At 41.0% G+C, this 22,192-nt stretch overlaps 3 protein-coding genes across 6 annotated transcripts in view; all 3 read right to left on the bottom strand.

The window, feature by feature from the left end:
• Positions 1-82: 82 nt before the first annotated feature.
• On the bottom strand, positions 83-5,614 carry prkab1b (protein kinase, AMP-activated, beta 1 non-catalytic subunit, b). Of its 2 annotated transcripts, none has more exons than XM_034871382.1 (8): positions 5,372-5,614; positions 4,660-4,819; positions 3,392-3,561; positions 3,212-3,305; positions 2,958-3,072; positions 1,688-1,821; positions 945-1,013; positions 83-413 (listed from the first exon to the last, which is right to left on the bottom strand). In XM_034871382.1, exons 2-8 carry the CDS (start codon positions 4,804-4,806, stop codon positions 336-338), a joined length of 807 nt encoding a protein of 268 aa, XP_034727273.1. In that variant the 5' UTR covers positions 4,807-4,819; positions 5,372-5,614; the 3' UTR covers positions 83-335. The 2 variants fall into 2 exon arrangements, with proteins under 2 accessions (XP_034727273.1, XP_034727272.1); XM_034871381.1 differs by lacking the exon at positions 5,372-5,614 and adding an exon at positions 4,994-5,361.
• Positions 5,615-9,044: 3,430 nt separating this feature from the next.
• On the bottom strand, positions 9,045-12,922 carry LOC117945032 (transmembrane protein 233). The gene is made up of 3 exons (XM_034872268.1): positions 12,896-12,922; positions 10,219-10,383; positions 9,045-9,151 (listed from the first exon to the last, which is right to left on the bottom strand). Exons 1-3 carry the CDS (start codon positions 12,920-12,922, stop codon positions 9,053-9,055), a joined length of 291 nt encoding a protein of 96 aa, XP_034728159.1. The 3' UTR covers positions 9,045-9,052.
• The window catches only part of msi1b (musashi RNA binding protein 1b), a 19,593-nt gene continuing 10,054 nt past the window's right edge, over positions 12,654-22,192 (bottom strand). Inside the window, exons 7-15 of one of the 3 annotated variants that reach the window (XM_034871371.1) lie at positions 19,523-19,571; positions 18,953-19,035; positions 18,745-18,862; positions 16,861-16,941; positions 14,756-14,812; positions 14,330-14,392; positions 13,716-13,870; positions 12,955-13,000; positions 12,654-12,855 (exon numbers count right to left, since the gene is read on the bottom strand). In XM_034871371.1, the coding sequence (XP_034727262.1) occupies positions 12,959-13,000; positions 13,716-13,870; positions 14,330-14,392; positions 14,756-14,812; positions 16,861-16,941; positions 18,745-18,862; positions 18,953-19,035; positions 19,523-19,571 (648 nt within the window). In that variant the 3' untranslated portion in view covers positions 12,654-12,855; positions 12,955-12,958. Of the gene's footprint in view, positions 12,861-12,954; positions 13,001-13,715; positions 13,871-14,329; positions 14,393-14,755; positions 14,813-16,860; positions 16,942-18,744; positions 18,863-18,952; positions 19,036-19,522; positions 19,572-22,192 lie in introns of all 3 variants that reach the window. The other 2 variants (XM_034871370.1, XM_034871372.1) reach the window with 2 other exon arrangements.

Below are 22,192 nucleotides of genomic sequence, written 5' to 3' on the forward strand. Positions count from 1 at the left end.
AGAGTGAAACTATCAAAAACATCCATCTGTTGCTCTTGTGTCTCTTGGAGTTTTTGTTTGATACCGACTTATTTATAAAGAAAAAAAGGAAGCTTTAGGTTGGAGTTATGGTTGGATCATACATTGACGAACATTGTGCAGCAAGTTAAACTTTAAAATATTTTTAAAATGTAAGATTAGAGCACAGTAAAGAAAAAAAGAAATACTTGATATTTAAATTGATACCAGGAAGATATTACAGTGTGGTTTTAACAATACAATCCAAGCAGCAGCTGTATACAACAACAGATTAATTATTAGCATGTCAAAATAAGAGGCCGGAAAAAGGCTGTGGATTATATTGGCTTGTAGAGAAGAGTGGTCACGTACTTCTTTTTGTATCGGTGCGTTGCACTGAGAACCATCACCCCATCCTAAAAGACAAATGACAAGAAGAGTATTTATAGCTAAACTTTGCACTGTTCAAGCAAAAATTGTTTGACTGTTGGCGGTATAGACGATTTCCATTCTTTTTTAGATTTTGATAGGAAAATTGTTAAAAGCATTGCAAATACTGGCAATAAAGAATGCGCACTGCAAAATTAACACAGTGGTTATTGATAAATTAAATAATAACTTGCTTCACAACAGAAAATAACAGAAAGTCATTCAAATTTAACTTTTAGATGCAAGATACAGAAATAAAGTCACTGAAGATTTGTGTCCTTCCAAAACAGATATCTGTTGTCCAACATGTTATGCATGTAGTATGCATGATGACATTATGTCAATTTATGGTGACCAATGACAGGTATACATGTCCTATCGATTTGATTAAAATCCTTTTGGGGTTGTCCAAGCCATTTTGTCTCACAGATAGAGGGAGCTGATCCATGATTTGCTCCTGGTTACACTGTGGGGGACAGCGATAACAAAAGCACATGTGTGTCTGAAAGATAGCTTACCTTGATGGAGAGGGCGTACAGGTGACTGAGCATCACATGGTTGGGCTCTGGAAGCAGCGTCGGGTCACACTGATGAGGATTCACACAGAGGATGAATTGGATTGTTACATTGCATGTAAAAGGCTTGTAGAGTGCTGTGCACCATGGGGACGGGCATGTATAGTATTATCCTTTTTTTAAACATCGAAACCAGTGGCCTTTTGGCTAATAGTGCGTTCCATTTGTACCCAGAAGTCGGATTTATCAACGTCAAAGTTGCAAACACTCATCCTGACCTCGGACAACCAACAATTACACTGAACTAAAAAAAGAAAATCCAACATGGCTGCTCCGAGCATCAGTTGTAAAAGCTCTAGATACATATATTATAAGAGTATAACGAGCACTTCCATCGTATTTGTGTCTCACTGAATCAGTGGTACACAGCGCTGTCCATCTTCTATCTAAGGACATGTTATTGCGCCGTTAGGATGAACAAAAAACAGCGTAATGCGTTAAACTGGCATTGCTAAGAATGGCTAACTTGGCTAGATCTAATGAAAAGACTAAAAATCCGATACTTAAAAGGAACACATTGAACTCGGGTGTGACGTCATTCCCAGCTTCTGAGTTCCGAGGTTAATGGAACGCACAATGATTCTGGCATTCTTAACCCATGTAAAAGCATGCGTTTTATCAATTTGCACTGTCCCCTACTTAGGTAAACTAAATTGAATGTATTCTACCATGGAGCGCATACTTACAGAGATCCCTGTGTCCTTGTTGAGCAGCACTTGCAGCAGGTGGGGAGGTAAGATGGGAGGATGCTTGATCTTGTCTTCTGGCTTGATCACATAGGCATCCTGTAGGTAGGGGCCCGGAGGGGAACTGGACAGCTCTGGAAAAGAATCAGCATCCAATACTGTTTTAAATACAGCTCTAAATCAAAAGTATAAGCTCATGTCACTGATTTATCCAATGTATTTGAAAAGGAATCAGACATTGTTTGAAAATCGTATAGTTAATTTAAACGCACAATATGTAATTTTTTGCTGCTACAGGTCTCTCAATCAAAACAATGACAAAAGCTGGAGTTTGGTGACTTTGAAGCGTGATTTATGCTTCTGTGTGAAAACTAGGCCGTGGCTACGTTTGAAGATACGTGTAGATACGGACCCTACTCTCCACCTCTCGAAAAATTTAACTACATGTCGCAGCGACGCACGTTGCCCAAGCTGTCTCAGTAGGGTTACATTTCCCCGGACTCATTTTCTGGTTCTCCTTTTCTGATGAACATGAAATCAAGGAGAGGGTTAACTTTTCCAGCTACAGATTTCCCACTGTGGTCCGAATGCACAGGGGAGACACTTTGTTCCTCTCACTATGTCTCCAGAGTTGCTACTCACTCCAAAGCTAATCACCGTCACTCTCTCACTTGCTCTACCAAACACTCTCCCCGCACACACAAGCCGGCTGTGCTATTCTCTTAAAGAGATCAACGTGCAGGTATAAACTTCCGGCCACTTACGTAAACCATGGCAAAAGCTGTGCATGGAGCCTCCGCAGGACCATAAATCACACTTAAGAGGTATGGTGGGATTATGGGAGTTGTTGCCTTCCCCACCATTGTCGTCATTGCAGTCAGCTTCTCCCGGTTAGGATTCCGTCAGTGTTCAGTGTTCATTGTTTAGAAGGTTTTTACGGAGAAGTAAATTATCCACAGAAGTCTCGCACTCTCCAAATCAAACCGACCAGGTGATTTAAACGGGGAAAAACTCTGAATAAAGCAGTTTCACGGTAAATATCAATGTATCCAATGCTTCACAGCAAACACATGACGTCTAGACAGGGGCCACGACCCGAGCTGCCACTGACGTTTGCTTAACTTGTTTCATTGATGACTCAATGCACCAGTTCAAGTGTCACATAAGTAATTTGTTCGTATATGGTGTATTTAAAGCATTTAAAACCCTTTTTTATATTATCTGGCCAGTCTGAAAGTAGTTATCCATGAATCAATATGGGCGCAAGTACCTGACATATCTGCAGAATCCTCAGAGTCGATCCTGAGGGCATCAAAGACTTCAAAGTCGCTTGACTTTACCTCGATGACATTATTAACTGTGCCAGTTTTAGACGTCATCACAGCCTGGCAGAGAGATTAAACAGAAATTTGATACGAACACTTGTGAGTGTAGAGTAGGCATTTGTACAAACATGGAAAAATACAAGTACATTGGTGATATATAATGTGTTATTATATATTACATAAAAAGGCTACCACTCACCCCAGTAGGATCCAAGGTCCACTGACCGTCTACACAGAACTTGTACTGATGTTCTCCCTCTGGCAGGTCCACGATAGCCACAAAGTTCTTCTGACTGGGTTTAAAAAGACAACCATCATCGTGTTACATAGAGAAACAGGATGTACAGTCTTGTGACGTATTCTGCACGATTCAAACTACCTTTTGTTGAGAGGGATCTTGGTGGCCCAGTTGTTAAAAGAGCCGGACACAAAGACTTCTTTGGCGGCCCCCGGCCACCTGAACATAGTCGGTCTAGCTTGCGTTGGACTTTTGCTCTCACTGGCCAGGTCCTGCTGCCAGGCCAGAAATTCCTGTATTTCCTGCGGAGCCTGGACAGCATGATGTCAATGTATTGTTGCAATGTTAATGAGAACACCTTCAGCCTCTGCGCCACAACACTTCCTGAGTGAACGGCCGGCTGAGAGGGAGCTAAACATGCTGGTTCGTGTGTTTGATGCTTAAAACATCTATAGTAGCTTTTCTTCTTCGTTTTGTGTGTCCTTCTCGTAAGAGCTCACGAGAACAGACATAACACACATAAGCTTTGTGGACATTTTGTTTCTGCCTGGAGTTTTGGGGTAAGTTGGGTAAATCCAAATCCTAAAAATGTTCCCAATATAAGTGATAGATCACATGAATAGCTTATGATAGACATAACATTTTTATACAAATGAATTTGCCTGTACATACAGGATGTATGGCCTTGTCTACATCTATGACACAGCTTTGCACATCCTAAATGCTGTAATTTTGCATTTTTTTGTTAATAATCTCACAACTCTTTAAAAAATATGGAATTAATTTATTTACTATCATATACCATGTGGTTGTTTTATTATATATTATTTTTATTGCAAGGAATTAAACTCCCATTCCCCTTTTTATAAGACTCACATTTGCTCGCTTGTTTTTTTCTTACAGGTTTGAGTTTCTGGAAGACATACTGTATGACAAGGCAATGCCCACTGCCACTCTCAAATTTCAGATGACAGAGCTGAAATTTAGCGTTGTCAGTGAAAAGACATTATGTGGGTTAGGGTCAGGTGCTACCAGCACCTGAAAGCACCATTTTCAGATAACGTCTTTAGGAATAGTTAGTCTCTCCCAAAGCATGCTCCCATTTTTAACACACTGTATTGTTTCAGGTTTATGGGGCTATTGGTGTTGTAAAAAGTATTAACTTTTCAACGTGAAGGATTTCTTATCTCTAATAATGAAACTAAAAAATCTACTTAAAATGATGGCATTAGTCACCTGCAATTCATAATGTGCAAAAACATGCAGAACACTATTGTGGTCCTTATGGGTTTCATCTTATTGAGTCTAATGTAATGGTATAGTGCAAAATATGGGACTCCTAGGTTATTAAAAGGCTATCTGATATCATAACACATAGTCCATTGTATAGGCTTCGCTTGTTATTATACCTTTGTATCTTCTCTCTGGAAAAGGTCTCCGTCCTCGGTGCTGTCTAGCAGGATGTTGGGACGTGCCTCTTTCCCTCCTTGTTGTCCATCTCTGTAGGACCTGTCCCCCGGCACCCCGCTGGACCTGTCACTGCTGCTGTTCCCCATCCCGCATCAAACACTGCAACACACACACATTCAGATGAAGTCAGCTTCAGGCCCCTGGATGAGGCACCCTTCTGTCAAATAACCCCTTGATGAGTCAACATAAGTCAAACAGCCAGTTTGGCTCGTGATAGTTCATAGGTCTAATTTTTATCTACAACAGCCAGCAGTATAAGAATGCTATACCCACCGAATTCTTCTCAGGAGAAGTTTGTTTAGATGCAGTCCTTTCAAACGGATGTCTCTGCTCTCATGTACATCTGGTTGGTGTTTCTGAGTGTCTTAGCTAGTTGTTTCCGTGTGTTGGAACTGCAGAAGTTTCCCTCTCGGACTAAGAACGCTAACGTTAATGTTAACGTTAGCACGAGGAGGGGCAGTGCTCACTGTCCCGCTCTAGTAAACAAAGGAGCACTCGATGCTCTTTCTCTTTTATTTTTCCTACCACTAGCTAGTTCTTCTTCTAGCCTCCAGAAGTCTAATGTACTTTGTGGGTTTTCGCCCTTTGGTGGAGACCTCTGTGTGTACGTGCGCATGTGTTTTGTGTGTGTGTTTTGTGAATAAAACATACCTCTTCCGCCTCGTGCCCTCGAGCTCAGGGAGAGTTAAAGTTTAACCCGATTGTCGCCAACGTTAGCGGACGATTTAGGAGGTAATAGGGCCTACTTACATGATTTTAAAAACAGATATCCAAGTTTTAATTATAAAATAAGTACACAGCTGCCAGTAAATTGGGTGATCTTTCAACAAAAAGGCCCCGTTACATTACAGCCCTCCACTAACGTTACGAATCAGGCGGATAAGAGAAATACTATACGTTATAGTTGTGTGAAAAAGAGATAGCTAGGCTAAAGCAATCAGTGCTTTTTTCCCCTAAAGGAATCAAAGGGGAAAACTAGAAACTAAACATATGAACACACACGTAAGAAAATTCCTTAAAATATGATATAAGATTGATTTGAATTAGTGCTTCCCAATCTGGGGCTCGCGGCCCCATAAAGGTTCACACAGGCAGTAAACCAAATCAACAGGATAGAAAAGGCAGGAAAAATAGCTTTACAAAATTATATCTTTTTTAGATGTTCATTGCTGCATAATATAACATCTTAGAGCCTCTGAAAATTATTACACTATTTACTAAGGCTACCTTTTGGTTATCACAGCCTCTAAATAACAATATAACAAAAATGCCCAATAAAGACCCAAATGTGTTTTACATAGACTATTTAAAAAGGTAGCCTACCTTTTAAATAAAAGTATACATTTTACAAGTGTTAATTTGGATTACAGATGTGATTTTTTTTATAAATGTTTTTGGGTATGGCTTACAGTGAGATTAGTAGCTTTCGAACATTTTTGCTGCTCAGGAGTAGAGTGTCATTATCATTCTGTAAGATGTTCTCACGGCTGTCTTGTTTCATGTAGTTCACGTGTCTAAAACCTGTAACTGTACACATTCATGATAAAAACAGCAGTAGTCAGCAGTTATTCAACGTTAGCAGAGATCCCCTTTTCCTTCTCTCAGGGTTGGAGAGAGCTACAGTAGCCTACCTGTAATCTCTGTTTCAGTCACTGATTATTATCACTAATTATAACAATGCCACTGGATGACCTTCAACCCTTTTACATCCATTTTCCAATACAAGTACATTTCAAGTTAAAAAATGTCTGACAGAATCTATATACTATATACATAGTGTATTGTACTATATACAATATAGTATATATATATATATATATATATATATATATATATATATATATATATATACTGTATATACACATATATGTATATATATGTAGTAGTATATAAAAAGTGCAGTAGCTCGAGCATAAAGATGTTTTCACTGAGTGAAGAATTTATTATGTATTTCTCAATGCACCGTTACTTAAAATGAAAATATTCTAGATGTTTTGTGCATCATTTTACTACTAACCCGTATGGCATATTTGGTTATTTTAAAATAAACTGACAGCTACATTTTTAAAATATTTATATATTTATTATTTATATTTGGCTGCACAGCGCAACCTTTGTATTAACCTCCCTGTGAGGACAAATTTACTGAGAGAAGAACACTCTATGTCCTGTTTACACGAATCACACATTAAACCAGCGCTGCATTTACCATGTGTGTAAAAGGGTCTGTCTGCCAACAATATTACAGCTCCAAAAAACTCTAAAACAAACTTCTTCTGTCCATCCGTACATCCATTTTCTGCCACAATCCCAGTCCCAGCTACATTCTTTGGCCCTCCCTGGGGGATCACGAGACATTCCCAGGTCAAAAATGTAATCCCTGCAAAGTATTTTGCTTACTAGTAGTAACAACCTTACAGCCACTGCAGCCCATCAACTGGAACAGATCAAGGGATATGGTCATAATAAGCCTTCTCCAAGTTCACAAAACACATGTAGATTGGATGTGCAGGTGTAGACTCATGACCCCTCTAGTATGCTTGCAAGAGTAAACACCAGATAGTCCGCCATGACGGACAAGGCTTCCCCACCGCCCAGCCTCCTCCACAGAACACCGTCTGCTCAGATTCTTTCTACCCAGCCGTCCCCCAAAATGCAAGAAAAGTTCACCTGGTGAAAGTTGATGATGTGTCAGGCAGGGTCCACTGCTTGACATTTCCACTTTATCCTCACAACATCTTTAGGGGGTCACTCATCCGGCTCACTAGCAGGTGAAGATCAGTTGACAGTCTGCTTCTTCCTTCCTTCTTTCCATTTGTGTTCAAGACACATGGCGGCGGTCCGACAGTACAAAAACAAAGTTAATCATCGTTCTTTGGGCAAAGGCATTCTGGTAGCTTACCATACATTTACAAGAATACAGAAGGAAAAGGTGGATCAGACACTTTTATTGCAGGAACGAACAAACCTTCCTCATTAAGATGTGAATTAACTTCGATTTTCTCTGCAATCACTGTACTCGATCACTGCTCAACCTGAAGATTACATGCTGTTATTCTTAGCCTTGTAACAGTGTTAATATTACATATCAGAGGACACGATCCCTCGGACTCATTAAAAAGCAACAGGTGTCAAAGATGGGTGAGCTGAGGCCAGTTGGTCCACAACTGTTGGAAAGTGTTTTACCATTTTGTTTCTGTATCATACTGTTTTGAGCTTCTTAATAAAATAAATTGGGATTGTTAGCCATTAATGCCCTCAAAAATATGAATTGTGTCATTGTTAGAGATAAACGATTTGTTCAGCTCAAATTATAAAATCTGGATTTCTGAACTAGTTTTGATTACACCTCAGGAAATATAAGCATGTGTCATTAATAACTAACCATCAAATGAAACATCTTTAGTAATCATTTTTATCAGACATTGTTTTGTTTTGTTTTAAACATTTTATTTGACATTTTTATGTCCCAAAAAGTAAAGCAGAGCAATATTTCAATATACCAGCGTTAGATCACAAAAAAGGAATCAGTTAATAATAGTTACAACAAACAATAATAAATACTGGAAATGTAAAACAGAAATATTAAGATCCTTTACTTAGGTTAAAGTACTAATAGCACCATGTTACAAGTAAAAGTCCTACATTGTAAATGTTAGTCTACTTGAGTAAAAGTATAAACGTGTTATCTGTAAAATGTGCTTAAAGTTTTAAAAGAACTTAACGCATCTCAGACTTGTAAGCTGTTATATCGTGAAATTTATAATAAAACAAATTTTATAAACTATGTGTGTTAGGTGTGCAAAAATCTTCATTTGTAAAGTATCTGAAGTTGTCAGATGAATGTAATGGAGTAAAAGTCACATTATTTCTCTATGAAATGTAGTGAAATAGAAGCAGAAGACTCAAGTAAACTATAAGTTCCTCAAATTGAGTCCTTAAGTACAGTACTTAAGTAAATGTACTGTACTTAGTAACATTCTACCACTGTATCCACCATAATCATTCTTTTTTATAATACTTTGCAATTACAAAAAAACTGTAAAAAGTTTTAGCCTATTGCGATATCATTTACAAAATACAGCTAAAACTGAGATGTATTCAGCAGTGTAGTAAGACTTCTGGAGAGCTGTGGATGACAGAAGCCAGGCAGAGCTGATCTCTCCACTGTCTCTTCTCCACGTCCACTTCCAAATCCTCTCCCTCTTCAAGAGGTCACTCCACACGCTGTAGAGGAAACAGTACACTCAAAATCTCTCTATTACCTTTGTTACTTCTTGCCCCATATATCTGCTGCACTCATATTGTGGTAAAGTCTACAACGGTGTACGATCACAAGGCCAAGACAAAAAAAACAATCCCCAGGTGGATTGCTTTCCGACCCAGTCTCTTGGAGCCTTCATAATCCTCTTCATCATAGCTCTTTTTGGCCTGTTGGATGAATGAAAAAAAAAAATGGACAGGTGCGTAGTGTGACCAATAAGCACCTTCTGTGTCAATAAGGAGCAATGAGCCCTATAGTAGCGTGTAACATGACCAAGGCGGGTGTCTTGAATCTGTGCTAAACATTTAGAGAGGAAATTATTCCCTGCCTAGTTTTGCATATAAATTTCTCTCCCTGCACCTGCTTTTCTCGTTATCCCTAATTCATATTTGTGTTGACGCCAGTGTCCCTGGCAATGAGAAACAGTGGATTGCTGTTCTTGTTACTCTCAGCTACAGAGATGCAACAGCTGCTGTTGGCACCTTGACTTAACAAAACTCTGCCTCCCCTCAGACAGCTCAAAGACTTGACACACAACTAAATGGGTTGCTCCTCCTATCTGACGCTTTAACTTCATGGCAAATGAGGACTATTTACCAAATATTTTCCTCTCATTGAAACGCAAATGGGGTACTTTCATTTTGTAGAATATTATATTGTAATTATAAAAATGGTTTGACAACAAACTGGAAGTACATTTGATCTGAGCACATATACAAGTATGTTAATTATGTGGATCGGCTATTTCTGTATCTCATCAGATTGAAAAAGTACAACTAGAAGTGATTTGTAGCATTGCATAACATGTTTACTGCTTGATAAATATACAGATAAGCCACACTTGTCAATAGTTTTGTACACTGACACCCTATTTTGTTTATGTATTTGTATTTTTCACTGCGGCTTAGTGTAACTAGTGTTGCTTAGAAGGCTGGCATCTTTATAAGCCTTTTCATGGCTTCTAACCTCCTCTGCATGATGTATTGCCTTGTATCAAGCCTTGTTGGTTTTCTATGTATGAATAAAATAAAACTAAACTAACTAGGTGTTAATGTACTATGTATCCACATCTCCGCACTCTAATCTATGTATCCATTTGATGTGATGTTGAATAATCTTTATGGCCTGCCTCTAGATAACTGAACCTCATTAAAACACCATTTAAAGTATGATTATGCTGTAACCATTCATACATAGCCAAGCATGTTCAGAAATTGTGCATTGTGTAACTCACCAACTCAGAGAAAACCAGTGCCACAATATTGATGGGCCATGCAGACCAGAAACAGGTGAACATGGTAGGACAGAGATAGTTCCTCAGAAGAGGAATCTCCTGAGCCTCCCCGTATTTCAGGTGGTCAGCGCTCCCGTCCAGTGGGGACTTGGTGTTCAAGACTGGCTACCATCCCCCTCCCGTCTGCCCATCGAGACAGTCAAAGCAGAGAGGCGAGGCACAGGGCTGAGACACTGGGAGGGAGGAGGTGGAGGTGAGGGAGGGGAGGCAGCGGAGCAGTGATGATGGAAGAGAGGAATCAGCCAGCAGAGAGAGGTGACAGGGAACTCGGAGGGAGGCTGCTGCTGAGAGGTCTGAGCACCCTCAAGACTCCAGGTTAGACTGAACCAATGCTGCTTAGAGACTTACTTAGAAACAGTGACAGGAAGAGGAAGGGGGACAAAATTAAAGACGGAAGGACATTTATTAATGAATTTAGTACAAATTTAGTATTTCTCACAAATAAGTAGTCTTTTAATAAAGGATTTGTAGTAATTCAGGCTACAAATTTGTGTTAATTCAGTACAACTTTAGTAAAATTAAAGAATAATGGAATAACGCCCCCGCTTTAAAGTCAAGGTTATACAAAACAGCAAATCTGCAGCTGTTGAGCTTTCTGTATGTAATATGAAAATGTGTGAAAGCCTCTTGCCTTGTATGGAGATCCCACTGTAACCAAGTTGTGAAGAGGACCAAACAGCACCAGCTAATGCTAATGGCATCCTATAAAATAGCTTTGTGAAACATATTCTTATTTTTTGGGCCAAATTTGCATTTCTGTTCGTTATTAAGGGCAAAAAAAAGGTCAAACAGTGTGCATAAATGGAATGTTTTAAAATAATTTATTAGGAATTTTAAAAAGTTTTTTTTTTCCCCAAAGGAATAAACATGACAGGAAAAAGAAAATCAGAAAATGTTACAGTGTTGACAAGATTGTTATTTTACAGGGAAAACAGCATTAAAGTATGAACTACCATGGTAGCCCGCAGCAGTGTGAGCGAGTGTATCAAAATGTAAAACCTGGTACTTTGTAGATCCAGAGTGCTTTGTTCTTAAGCTAACATTTGAAGGAAAACACAATTTTCGTGATCGGCCAGTGCAACGTCCTAGTAGCTTTGAACATTATTGTTTTGGTCTAAAAATAGCTGTCACATTGCTACAGTCTGTGACCTCCAGTGGATATGCAGTGATGGATTTTGGAGGGAGGGGGTTGTTAAACAAGAGTTAATAAGATCGCCCCCCCACCCTTTCCTGTTGGAAAAGCCACCTTTCTGAAAAAGGTTCAACCATCCACACTTTGACATAGATGTTAATGTAATAATAAAAAACTCAGATTAAAAATTCACATTTGCAACTGAGGTACCATCCGCCCCCCCCCCCCCCCCCCCCCCCCCCCCCCCCCCCCCCCCCCCCCCCCCCCCCCAAAAAAAAAAAAAAACAGCACATGGCACATTGGAAACCAATGTGTATAAAACCATATGACACGCTCAAGCAAACATCGACACAACCTGCAGAGTCATAACAGTGTTAACTGTGCATGACTGCTCCTGCATACAACTCCTTCATTATCCTTCACAAACAATCATCACACATTGAAAATCAGTTAAAACAACAATATGACAAAGTAAGAAAACTGTGTCCCCCCCCCCCAACCCGATAGGAGCATTTTCACACCCATGAATCCCCAAATGTAAAGTGTTATTCCAGTCTTAGCCTCTCTCTTGCTGTGTGTTTCAACTTGTTTTTTAAATGCAGTAACAGAATCCAAATGACACATCCTTTATAAAATGCCTATGTACATACTGAAATGTTCTTGACCTCCATGTGAAACTATGATACGTAATAGTCAAACATTCCAAAACATACGGCCTGATGAAAGAAGCAATCGTGTTATTTCTCCAAAAGCCTCCCACACACAAACATTAGCTGAGCCCCGGCCCCCCCACCCAAAAACCAGAGTCATATTTACAATATTATACAAAATTGTACAGCTCGTGTAGGCCTATTATGTAACTGTGACTAATGCCCCTTGTTGTCAGACCATTATTAGTGTTACAAGTCTTTGTTAAAAACCTACCAAGATATACACTTTGTGACAAAAGAAAGAGTATTAATCACAAATGTTTTGTTAAAATTCAGTTTGAACTAGTGACATATACAGCTCCTGACCTTTCAAACAAGCTTCACCTGGAGATTTTTCTCCTCTTCTCTCGGAGAGATCAGGTTCAGAGATCAATAAAACAGCCAAAACAGATAAAGAAACAACGCAGCAATACAAAACAACAAAAAAACAGCAAGTTGAAACGACAGAAGAAGAAACAAAAACACTAAAAATACAGCATCAGTATGTGTTTCTATTACATGTAGTGATAAACGTTTTCTCTCCTTTTGTGAACCTTTTCTTCTTTTTTTTTGACTCAGGAGGTGGAGTTAAGGGAGGCATCTGTAGGGTGGGCTGGGTTCAGGCTGACACCACGGTGGGGTTTTTAGGACGGGGGGGGGGGTTCAGCTACCACAGCCGGAGAGATGGACTGGACAGAGACAGGCCAGATCGGCTCCAAAGCAGCTTCAACTCCTTCCAGCTCACAGTCTACAGCTCTGCACTGACACACAAACACAAAACACCTGGTTTACTCACAGCTGAGTCCCAATCAAACAGTCCCATAATGTAAGTTTTAAAACAAGATGGTGACTTACACTCTCAGTGATAGCCGTTAGTAAAGGCCGTGGCGATCAAAGGGCCCTGTGGGAGCAAGCACACAAGTTCCAAATTCAAGATTTGTTTTAAGGACTTTTCATCTTAAAAAAAAAAAAACTCTCGGAATTCACTGATTATTTCCTTTCTTTGAGGTTGACGATGCTAATCAGGGGAGTGAGCCACTGCTGTGTTTTGTTGGCAATAATGACTGCACACATCCTCGTGAGTCATAACGGCTCACAGCTGAGAAACACAGCCATGTGAATAAGTGAGGGTATAGTGCAGTTTAGTGTCCCTAATTCCCCCGTAACGTATCCCTAACCCAAACCAATCTAGCTGCTTCGTGGAGCGGGTCTTGCCGTGGCCATAGTGGAATTTGGGACACTAAACTGTACGTATGCCGAAAATGTATTGCTAAAGATGAGCAGAGTGGTGAATGGAAGCAGATTTTTTTGTATGAATGATGGCGTTGCTGGACCTTTCCTTTTGCTTCTATTTCTTGTTTGATTCAGAGTGAATGCTCCATCTACTTCATAAGTGTAGTTGGAGAAAACAATTCAAGAAGGAAGATTATATAAAATATCAAAAGGGAAGCAGAAATAACATGGCATGATGGGCCAGAGTAACATAAACATTGCCGCGCTGTTAATTATGCAATGTTGTTCCAGCTTTAAATTATATGAATGAGGACAGAAACTAGTCTAATACAGAACTGATAGTTTCTAAAACAATAAAGAAATGAGTAGAGAGGAGAGCTTACCCCCAGACTGTGGCTGAATCCAGTGCTTGGGGCGGGGCTTGCAGCGCTGAGGTAACTGCTGACAGCCGACTCTTGACCGGCTGTCCCATAAAGGTCCGCCATCGGGCCCGGGCTGCTCGTACCTAAGAACCCAGCTGCGCGAGACTGGTTGGAGCCTAAAAGTCAAATAAACAGATTTTCACTATTAAAGATCGTATGAATCACCTGTCTAAGTGTCTGTAATCAATATTATTCCTAGTAATAGGAATGGCTCCAATGACCTCATGTAGTGTGAAAGATGTCACTCGTAGTGAACAAGCTCGCAGAGAATTACCACCAGACTCTGCAGTTCAGTTCTGCTGAGCATTTCAAACTGTACAGCTCTTCCACTTTAAATAAGATTTTTTTTTTTTACAGATTACTTATAGGTTTTCATAGTCATTCTTTTACTATTTTATGTTATGTCTCTTGACTTTCCCACTGTCTATTGTTATGCACCAAATCAACAAGACAAATTCCTTGTATGTGCAAACCTACTTTGCTGAGTTCTGAGAGAACTCTGTAAGTCATGAAGTGGGTCTTAATTTCACATGAAGCATTGATCAGAAAGAATAAGGCCTTTTCAGTGTCCATACCTCTAACTACTGCTGCTGCCGCCGCTGCTGCTGCCATTGGTCCATATGCTGTCAGAGGAATGGCTAAATAGGCAGAAAGGCAAAGATCCAGGTTAAAAGTCTTGTTGTGAAAACACATAGCAACTAGCTAATTACATTACTTAAAGTCTTGCTCCAGTGACCCCAGGAACTTTCTCATTGTTTCAACCAAGCCTTGAGAAGACATGAAGCAGACGTAAAAGCTGTCAATGATGACCATATAAAACGAAGAAAAAGGGCTTAGTTAGGTCACTGCAGGGAGCCTTCACAGTAAAACCTTTCTTATTACTGTCAGCAATCCTGCCTCTGAAGGCCATGGGGGGACTGACAAACACAAACATGCAAACCAAAGAGTGTAGCAGACTGAAAACGTGCTGCTTGTAAAGCCCAGAGGAGGGACTGACTGACCTGTGAGCTCAGGGGGGTGGGGTGAAGTCAGAAGGGGAGTCCTCTCTAAGTGGAACTCTAAAACAGAAACATCAGAGTGCTGTTGAGACACACACCACCAGCGCCAGCCAGGAGAACACCCACACATACACTTACACACACAAAGGCAGGGAATCACCTCCGAGTTGAAAGCAGAAGGTATGGAGAGCACATATTGGAATACACAAGGTTTGAGGGACGTAAACAGGAATTATAGGATGGAAGAATCCTTATAGTCAAATAATACTTATAGTCAAAGTGGTGTTAAAATCAAAAGTGCATAACAGCAAACAGCAACAGCAAATGTTACAATTATTGCGTACAAACTGTATGTAAAACATCTCATTTTGGAAGTAAGTCCGATAACACGTGCACACACACACACACACACGCGTGCACACACACACACACACACACACACACACGCAGCTATACCTAGACCACGCACACATGCACACACACACACACACACACACACACAAGATGGAAATTCCACTCTGATATTTACAAGCAGCTTAAACTCACAGTGTTTCATGTGCTTCTATGGAAACATGTTTGTATTTGTGACAGTAGTCTACTGTAAGTCTACACACAACTACACTGGTTAAAGTTTGTGTATCGAAAATCATCATTCTTTCCACGATAAATCATTCAACACAGGGCTGAGCAGCATGTTTAGCTGCTGCTCAGGGAATGAGTACACATTTATCTATGTTGCAACTATTTTAGTTTTTCTAACATCACTGCTCATGTAAAAATCCATTAGAAAACAGGATTGTTTAAGTGACTGCAAGTCATTTAAATTAGACGTGTGCTAATTTTCAGGTTCATACTTGTATTTTGGGTTTCTAGTAAAAAATGTTTACATGCTTTATTGTTCAAAAAACAATTTTTTTCATACTGTCTGTCTGAAACACTCTGTTTTGAGGTCGGTGTAATAAGCCTGCATGTGACATAGGAAGGGGAGCCAAATCTGAATGGCTTGTCAAATCCCATTTTCTGCTCTAGGCAACCCACTAAAAACCTGACTGGGTTGTCTATTTTCACAGTTAGTGAGGTGGTGGCACTCCAGATACCCAAATGCACAAGCACTGAAAAAGTGGGGTTGTTTTATGTACCCTTTAAAGTGCCAATATTATGCTCATTTTAGGTTCATCATTTTATAGTTGTAACAAAATAGGTTCACATGTTGTTGTTGTTTTTTTTAAACATCTTTATGTTGTACCGCACATTGCAGATGATCCGCTTTTCACCCTGTGTGTTTAGGTCTCTGTTTTAGCTACAGTATGAGACATCTCACTTCTATACTATCTTTGTTGGGACTCACACATGCACACTAGCTGGGTAAGATCACATCAGCTAGATAACTCTCTCTCCAACTTTGGTCAGAACAAGGCAGGATTAGCTTGGAGACTTTTTCTAAACGAGGGCACACTTGTGGAATACCTGCAGAACAGACAGTAGTAAGTGTAAGTAGTAAGAAGAGACATGTAAGTAGTTCTTTTGTACATTATGGTGAACTAGTGTGTGTGGTAGCAGTGTTTTGCCATCGAGAATGAGCTAGCATGCTACGGTTAGGCACCTCGTCTCGGCTAGTGACCTAGAAAGCCATGCAGAATTTAAAAAGCTCATCTGGGGACTGAAGGCAGAGGACATTCAGAAACCTGTGTCTCACTTAAAACAGCATGGATAGTTTTTGTATAATAAAATTATATATTATAAAATAAAATGTATTAAAAAATGTATTATTTTTTTTTCATAATATGGGCACTTTGAGACGATTAAACTACACATAGCACTACTTTCCTTCCCTTCTATCCCTGAGTGTTGTGTATGTTTGAGTGTGTATATGCTACAAGAGGGCACAGGGATGATTTTAGTGTCTGTGCTTTCATTGCATGACAGATGACTACTAAGCCAAACTCTTAAGAAGTTAACTTTTATGTCTCCCCCATCATCATGCCACTGCAATGATGAAAACTTGAACACAGACACATGCTAAATAAAATATGGCCATATATCTATTTCTCAGTTAAAGTTGCAGAAACATGTCAGAGTGTCAGGAGCAGAAAGTGTGCTGTGATTACCGGGGAACTGGTAGGTATATCCAGGAGTGATGCCAGCATAGCTTCGACTGGTGTAGGTGGCTGTCTGGAAGCCTGGGTAACCTGTGGAAACAAAATCACTGTTAACATCTGGATCACTACAAACACCAAGAACGGCCGTAATGCACAACATGAGTAACAGGTGTGCAGATGTGCTGCCCCCTAACAGTGAGGCCTGGTACAGTCTGTGACGTGCAGGTGGGTGATATTCTACACCTGTGGTCTAGATTTCTTTACAAGGACAGGAATGAACAGCACAGTGGCTTTGTCTTCTGTTTCACTCTCAGCAGTGAACATTACACAGAGATTGTCTTTGTATGCAACACACTGACACCTGGAGAACTGACCTCAGAACAACTTTCAGACGGATAACAAAAACTATGGCGAGCACCACAAGATACCACAACTAATTTCATATTTTTGTATTCGGAATTTCAGTGCTTAGAATTAGACAGTGCACATGAGGGCATGTGCCACCACTGTGTTGTTCTCAGACTGAACAGTAGGTGGTAGCAGTGGTGTGGCAAGTTCAGCTTCAGATGCATAAACAGGTCCTGACTACAGTGAGTACAATACAGATCTTTTTACAAATTGGTTTAAGTTGATGAGGAGATCAGAATTGTTTAAGTGTTAAATTGTGCTAAAGTACACAAATTTTACACAAGAAGTTCAGTTGACTCGTCATGAGGTCAGTTTGAGGAAAAAAAACGAAGGGTGAGAGAAAGTGCACAAAACAATATCAGGGTTATCTCTGCTTAGGAACTAGACCGTTTTTTTTAACAGAAATCCTGTGTTAAATGCTGCATTCATGTGTTGTCGGAATAATAAAAAAAATTAGTTAACAAATTAGAAAATGTACATGAATGCCCCTTCAAGTCAGAACAACTCGGAGTTGACGTACCACGGAGAAACATGGCGGACCAAAGTAAATGTTGGGTTAATGGTAAGAAACCTTTTTATGAATTCATGTATTGCATATCAATCTTGCTCACATGTAATGTGTAATATGTTTTTATGTTGTAACCATTAGATGCTGCCCAAGATGAATGACCTAGAGTAGTTAGAAAAGTTGTTACTTTTTTTTTTAGCATTAACCCTGACAACAAGTCAGGAAAGCAGTATTTCCGTGGTTTTGGGGAATGTAGCGTTACAGGTGCAGCAACCAAGTCTCTAATATAAAAGCTTCAAACTGGACATAAATACTGGAAACAGCTGTCAACAAGTTGTTTAAACGCCCTGAGCAATCTTTGTACACATCTTTGTAGCGTCCGTATTGTTTTCACATGACGACTTAAGTCTCATGAACACACATGAACGTACCCACTCTAGAAACGGAATCCAGGGAGAATGTGAATGCACCAACAAACTTAAAGTATGGGGTGTACGGGGTTGCATTGTGGGAAATGTAGGAAGTTGGAACCTGTGTTTTTGGAGATTAAGTCCGGATATTGTCTGCCTCCGGTGCTTCTTTTTTTAATCTGTCACTAAACTAAATGGAATATGACATGTAAACTTAAAATGACCATTCCTCGCTCCATCTACAAAACCAATGGTGATTGTGCCTTTGCCATTTTAGCTCCGACCATCTGGAATCTTCTCCCTGTCTGTTAGGTCTGCTGAATCTCTTGACTGTTTCAAGCGTCTTTTAAAAAACACACCTGTATTTTTCTTCCAAAGTCTGAGGTCTAGATAATCAAGGCTGCATGATGGAGAGTTGGGAGGTGAGTCAAGCAGCCCAGTTTAGCGGTCAGCTTTCTCCCCACGAGGCCCGACCTTTAAAACAGCTGTCGACTCAGTGCTGGAATACTTATTGTCACGTTCATGTATGCAGACACATCCTTCCTGTCTTGATCAATACCACCTTACCTAGCATACCAATGCCCAGCATGAAAGCGTCCATCCCATAGGGCATCACGCGAGAGCGCCCCCTGGCTGAGCCCGTGGGAGACATCACCTCCTTGGGCTGAGCTTTCTTACACTCCACCTGTTTCCAGACAAAAGACGAATCAGTACATTTAGTTTCTACATGACATGGTGACATTAAGAGTGTTGTCTGACAAATCAAGCTGCTCACCATTTTGTTGTTGATCTCGTGGAAGTGAATCTCGCAGACTTTCTCCACCACATCCTCATTCTCAAACGTGACAAAGCCAAACCCTGGAGAGAGGACATGGCAAGTTTATGATGAAGTTTAAGAACATTTCACACAGTATGGTGGGTTTAGACAGTAGGCCTTTCTGTTCAGCAGTAAAGCTAATAGTCTCCAGTAATCAGTTCTGTAATAGCCGCTTAACACATTTGCCCCCCTTCCCCTTCTTTCAATGCTGCCATTCTGCACTCATCCTTTCTTCCCTCCCTTCCTGGCCAGAAGGCCCAGGCAAAGCTGGTAGGCTGTCATAATCGATCAGTCCCAGGGTGGGGAGGAGGTGCTTAAGGAAGCTTTACCCTGATCCAGATTAACGGACTGGCTAATTAGACTAGCTACGTTCGTCTCCTCCAGCTCAGCCCACAGGAAGGAGGCCCGTGGGGGGTGGAAGGGGATCAATAGCTACCCTGGAAGGACTGGAGGAAGAGAAATAAATCGACGAAGAGAAGGACAGATTTAAGGAAGGACCGGACAGGAAGTTGGGTCACTCTGTCTCACCTCTGTGTCTGTTGGTGGTCTTGTCAAACATGAGCATGGCATCATCGACCTGGGGGGAGACAAACAACACGGTTTTTTAGACGCCGCTCTCTCTCTTTCTTGCCAAGCAGCATATTGCCTGACCTCAGCCCTTCTCAAGTTCTGCAGGGAAGCTCAGCAACAGATGGACAGAAAGGAGGGGGAAGAGGGGAGGAGGGAGGGAGAGGACTGGAGACAGGCGACAGGTTACAAAGAGTAGCCAAGGGGACAAAGACAGGAAAATAGTAAGAAATACTGTACAGCAAGCCCTGCTGCTGTACTAACAGACATAATGGGTGGCATGAAAAGTTAGAAGTTGTATTTGCTGCTAAACTGCCCCGGTCACAATCCTTCTCATAGAGAGCCCATAATCCGCCGCCTTTCTCCCCTCCAAAGTTTGACATTCCCATGGCAACTGTACAAAAAGTCCACATAAAAGAGCCGAGCCAACATCAAATATGCTTTATGAATAGTGGGAGAGTGCCAGTGAGACAAAGAGGGCAGCAAAGAGAGAAACACTGACTCAAAAAAAAACAGAAAGGTGAATCCTGTGGGCAGGTGGAGACTCGATGAGAGGGGAGAGCTGATAGCGAGAGGAAAAGCGACAGGTGGAGATATGGTCAAAAGAGAGCACAGAGAGTCCTGTAAGAGAGGGGAAGGAAGAAAAAAAATATTGGGTCAGAGTGGAAAGGGAAGAGAAAGAAGAGACAAAAGGAGTGGGAGAACAAAGAGGCCTGGAGGCTTTGTTTGTTGGCACAGTCAGCCATAATTCCTCCTCCTCTTCTCCCTTTGACCTCTCACGCCAGCCCAGCCTCCTTTTTATAGAGCAAAGACACAGGTCTATTCCACACACACACACACACATACACACACACACACACACACACAACTCTTCAGTTGTTGTCTTCTCCCCCCCTCTCTTGTCAAAAGCTGACATGTTTATACTCTAGTCTGCACACGGAGGTCCAAATAAACATTTGGTAAATTAATCTTTGCTCTATAATAAGTTCACTGGCTATAATCCACTGAATCATTTTTCATAGTCACACACACTCACACAGGACACAGTGTGCGCCTGTGGACCCCTAAGGGCAGTTTGCCTACAGAAAGGTCAAAGGTGAGTGAGGAGTGTCAGTTTGAAAGGGGACCTGTTACTCTGATGCCTCAAGTCACTGCCTCCTTCCAGCCTGACATTTGTCCAATGCCTGCAACATGTTCCACTCCTAAAAACACGCTTTATTTTTTGCCACTTAGCTGACACTTTTATCCACAAGACCTGACAGTAGAAACTCCTCAGATTGCCAATTCTTTTTCAAACAATCAATTGTACCGAAAGCAAGGGTCAAAAAGACCGCAACACCAAGAATGCAATCATATTTGATCCCAACGTAAACACACAATCGCCTTGGAGGATGCTTCAAAACATCACAACGATGCATGCGGTTAACCGTTATACACTGCACACTGAGTTGATGGCACATCACTGCTTGATATTTCAAACACTGAGCATTTAATAGACAACCACCGGACAATATTCCCTCCTATGCTTTTTTTTCCCACCTCTCATCTTCCCTGTTATCCCCTGCCCATCCCTCTCTGCGCTCCTTTGTCCTCACCAGGACGGGACACAAAAGGTCCAGTGAGGCAGTCTAATCAGGAACTTCCATGGATGGCTGGAGCCTACATTTCACTGTCCATCCCTCGATATCTCTCTCGGCAAAATTCATCTCCTCGTTATGATTGAGGAGGGAGCACGGGGAAACTCGAGGCCAAACGTTTGGAACTGAAAATAAAGTGCCACGCAGTCAGACGAGTCTTTGCATGTTGGACTTTGAAAAGTTTCGAGGGGCACGAGGCGCAGATTGTCTACCTGCTCTTTGCTGAAAAAGTTTATGGGATATCATTTTGTTTTGTACAAAATCAACCGAACCTCACGTGGCACTTAAATCACACATGGTATTGATGATCAGTTTCACTTTAGAAGACAATTTTAGGAGTGTTAACAATCCAGAAACTTCAAGTATGCAGATGACTTCTGTACAAACTAACAGAATATTTGTCTAGCTTTGTACAGAGGCATAATGGCCTTTGTAAACCCCCCCGAACCCCATCTTTGCCCCAGTTCCCTCTATTACGCCTCCGCGAACCTCTCTCAATCAGCCCTCCCTCCCTCGTCAGTGGCTTTGTCAGCCCATCATCTATTCTCTGCCTCATGTCTGTCAAAGTCCTCAGAAAATAAGAACTTGGACAAAACTTTATACAGAAATATATATATATATATATTTTTTTTTTTAAACACACACACACACACACAAACAAATGCGATAAGAAAATGAAAGCTGAGTGACAAGTTTGCAGGTTTTTGAGCATTAGTCAACTTTGCATTTATCGGTACTAAACTCCTGAGTTGACCCCCACCCAACACACACTCGCACACACTCATGCTAACACCCCCAAACATCACCTCATCCCTCCTCCTACAGAACAAAACCCCTTGCCCACAGAATTACTTGGGGACAATGGGCAAGCCAGGTAACCACGGTAACGGGCAAGGAGGGGGTTGTGGGTAGGAGCAGCTGTTACATCAGATTAATTCAGATTCTGATAATCCCTCCTTCTTCCTCACCATCGCCACACACTCACTACAAAACT

Source organism: Etheostoma cragini, chromosome 5, assembly GCF_013103735.1.
Source record: "Etheostoma cragini isolate CJK2018 chromosome 5, CSU_Ecrag_1.0, whole genome shotgun sequence".
NCBI classification, from domain to species: Eukaryota; Metazoa; Chordata; class Actinopteri; order Perciformes; family Percidae; genus Etheostoma; species Etheostoma cragini.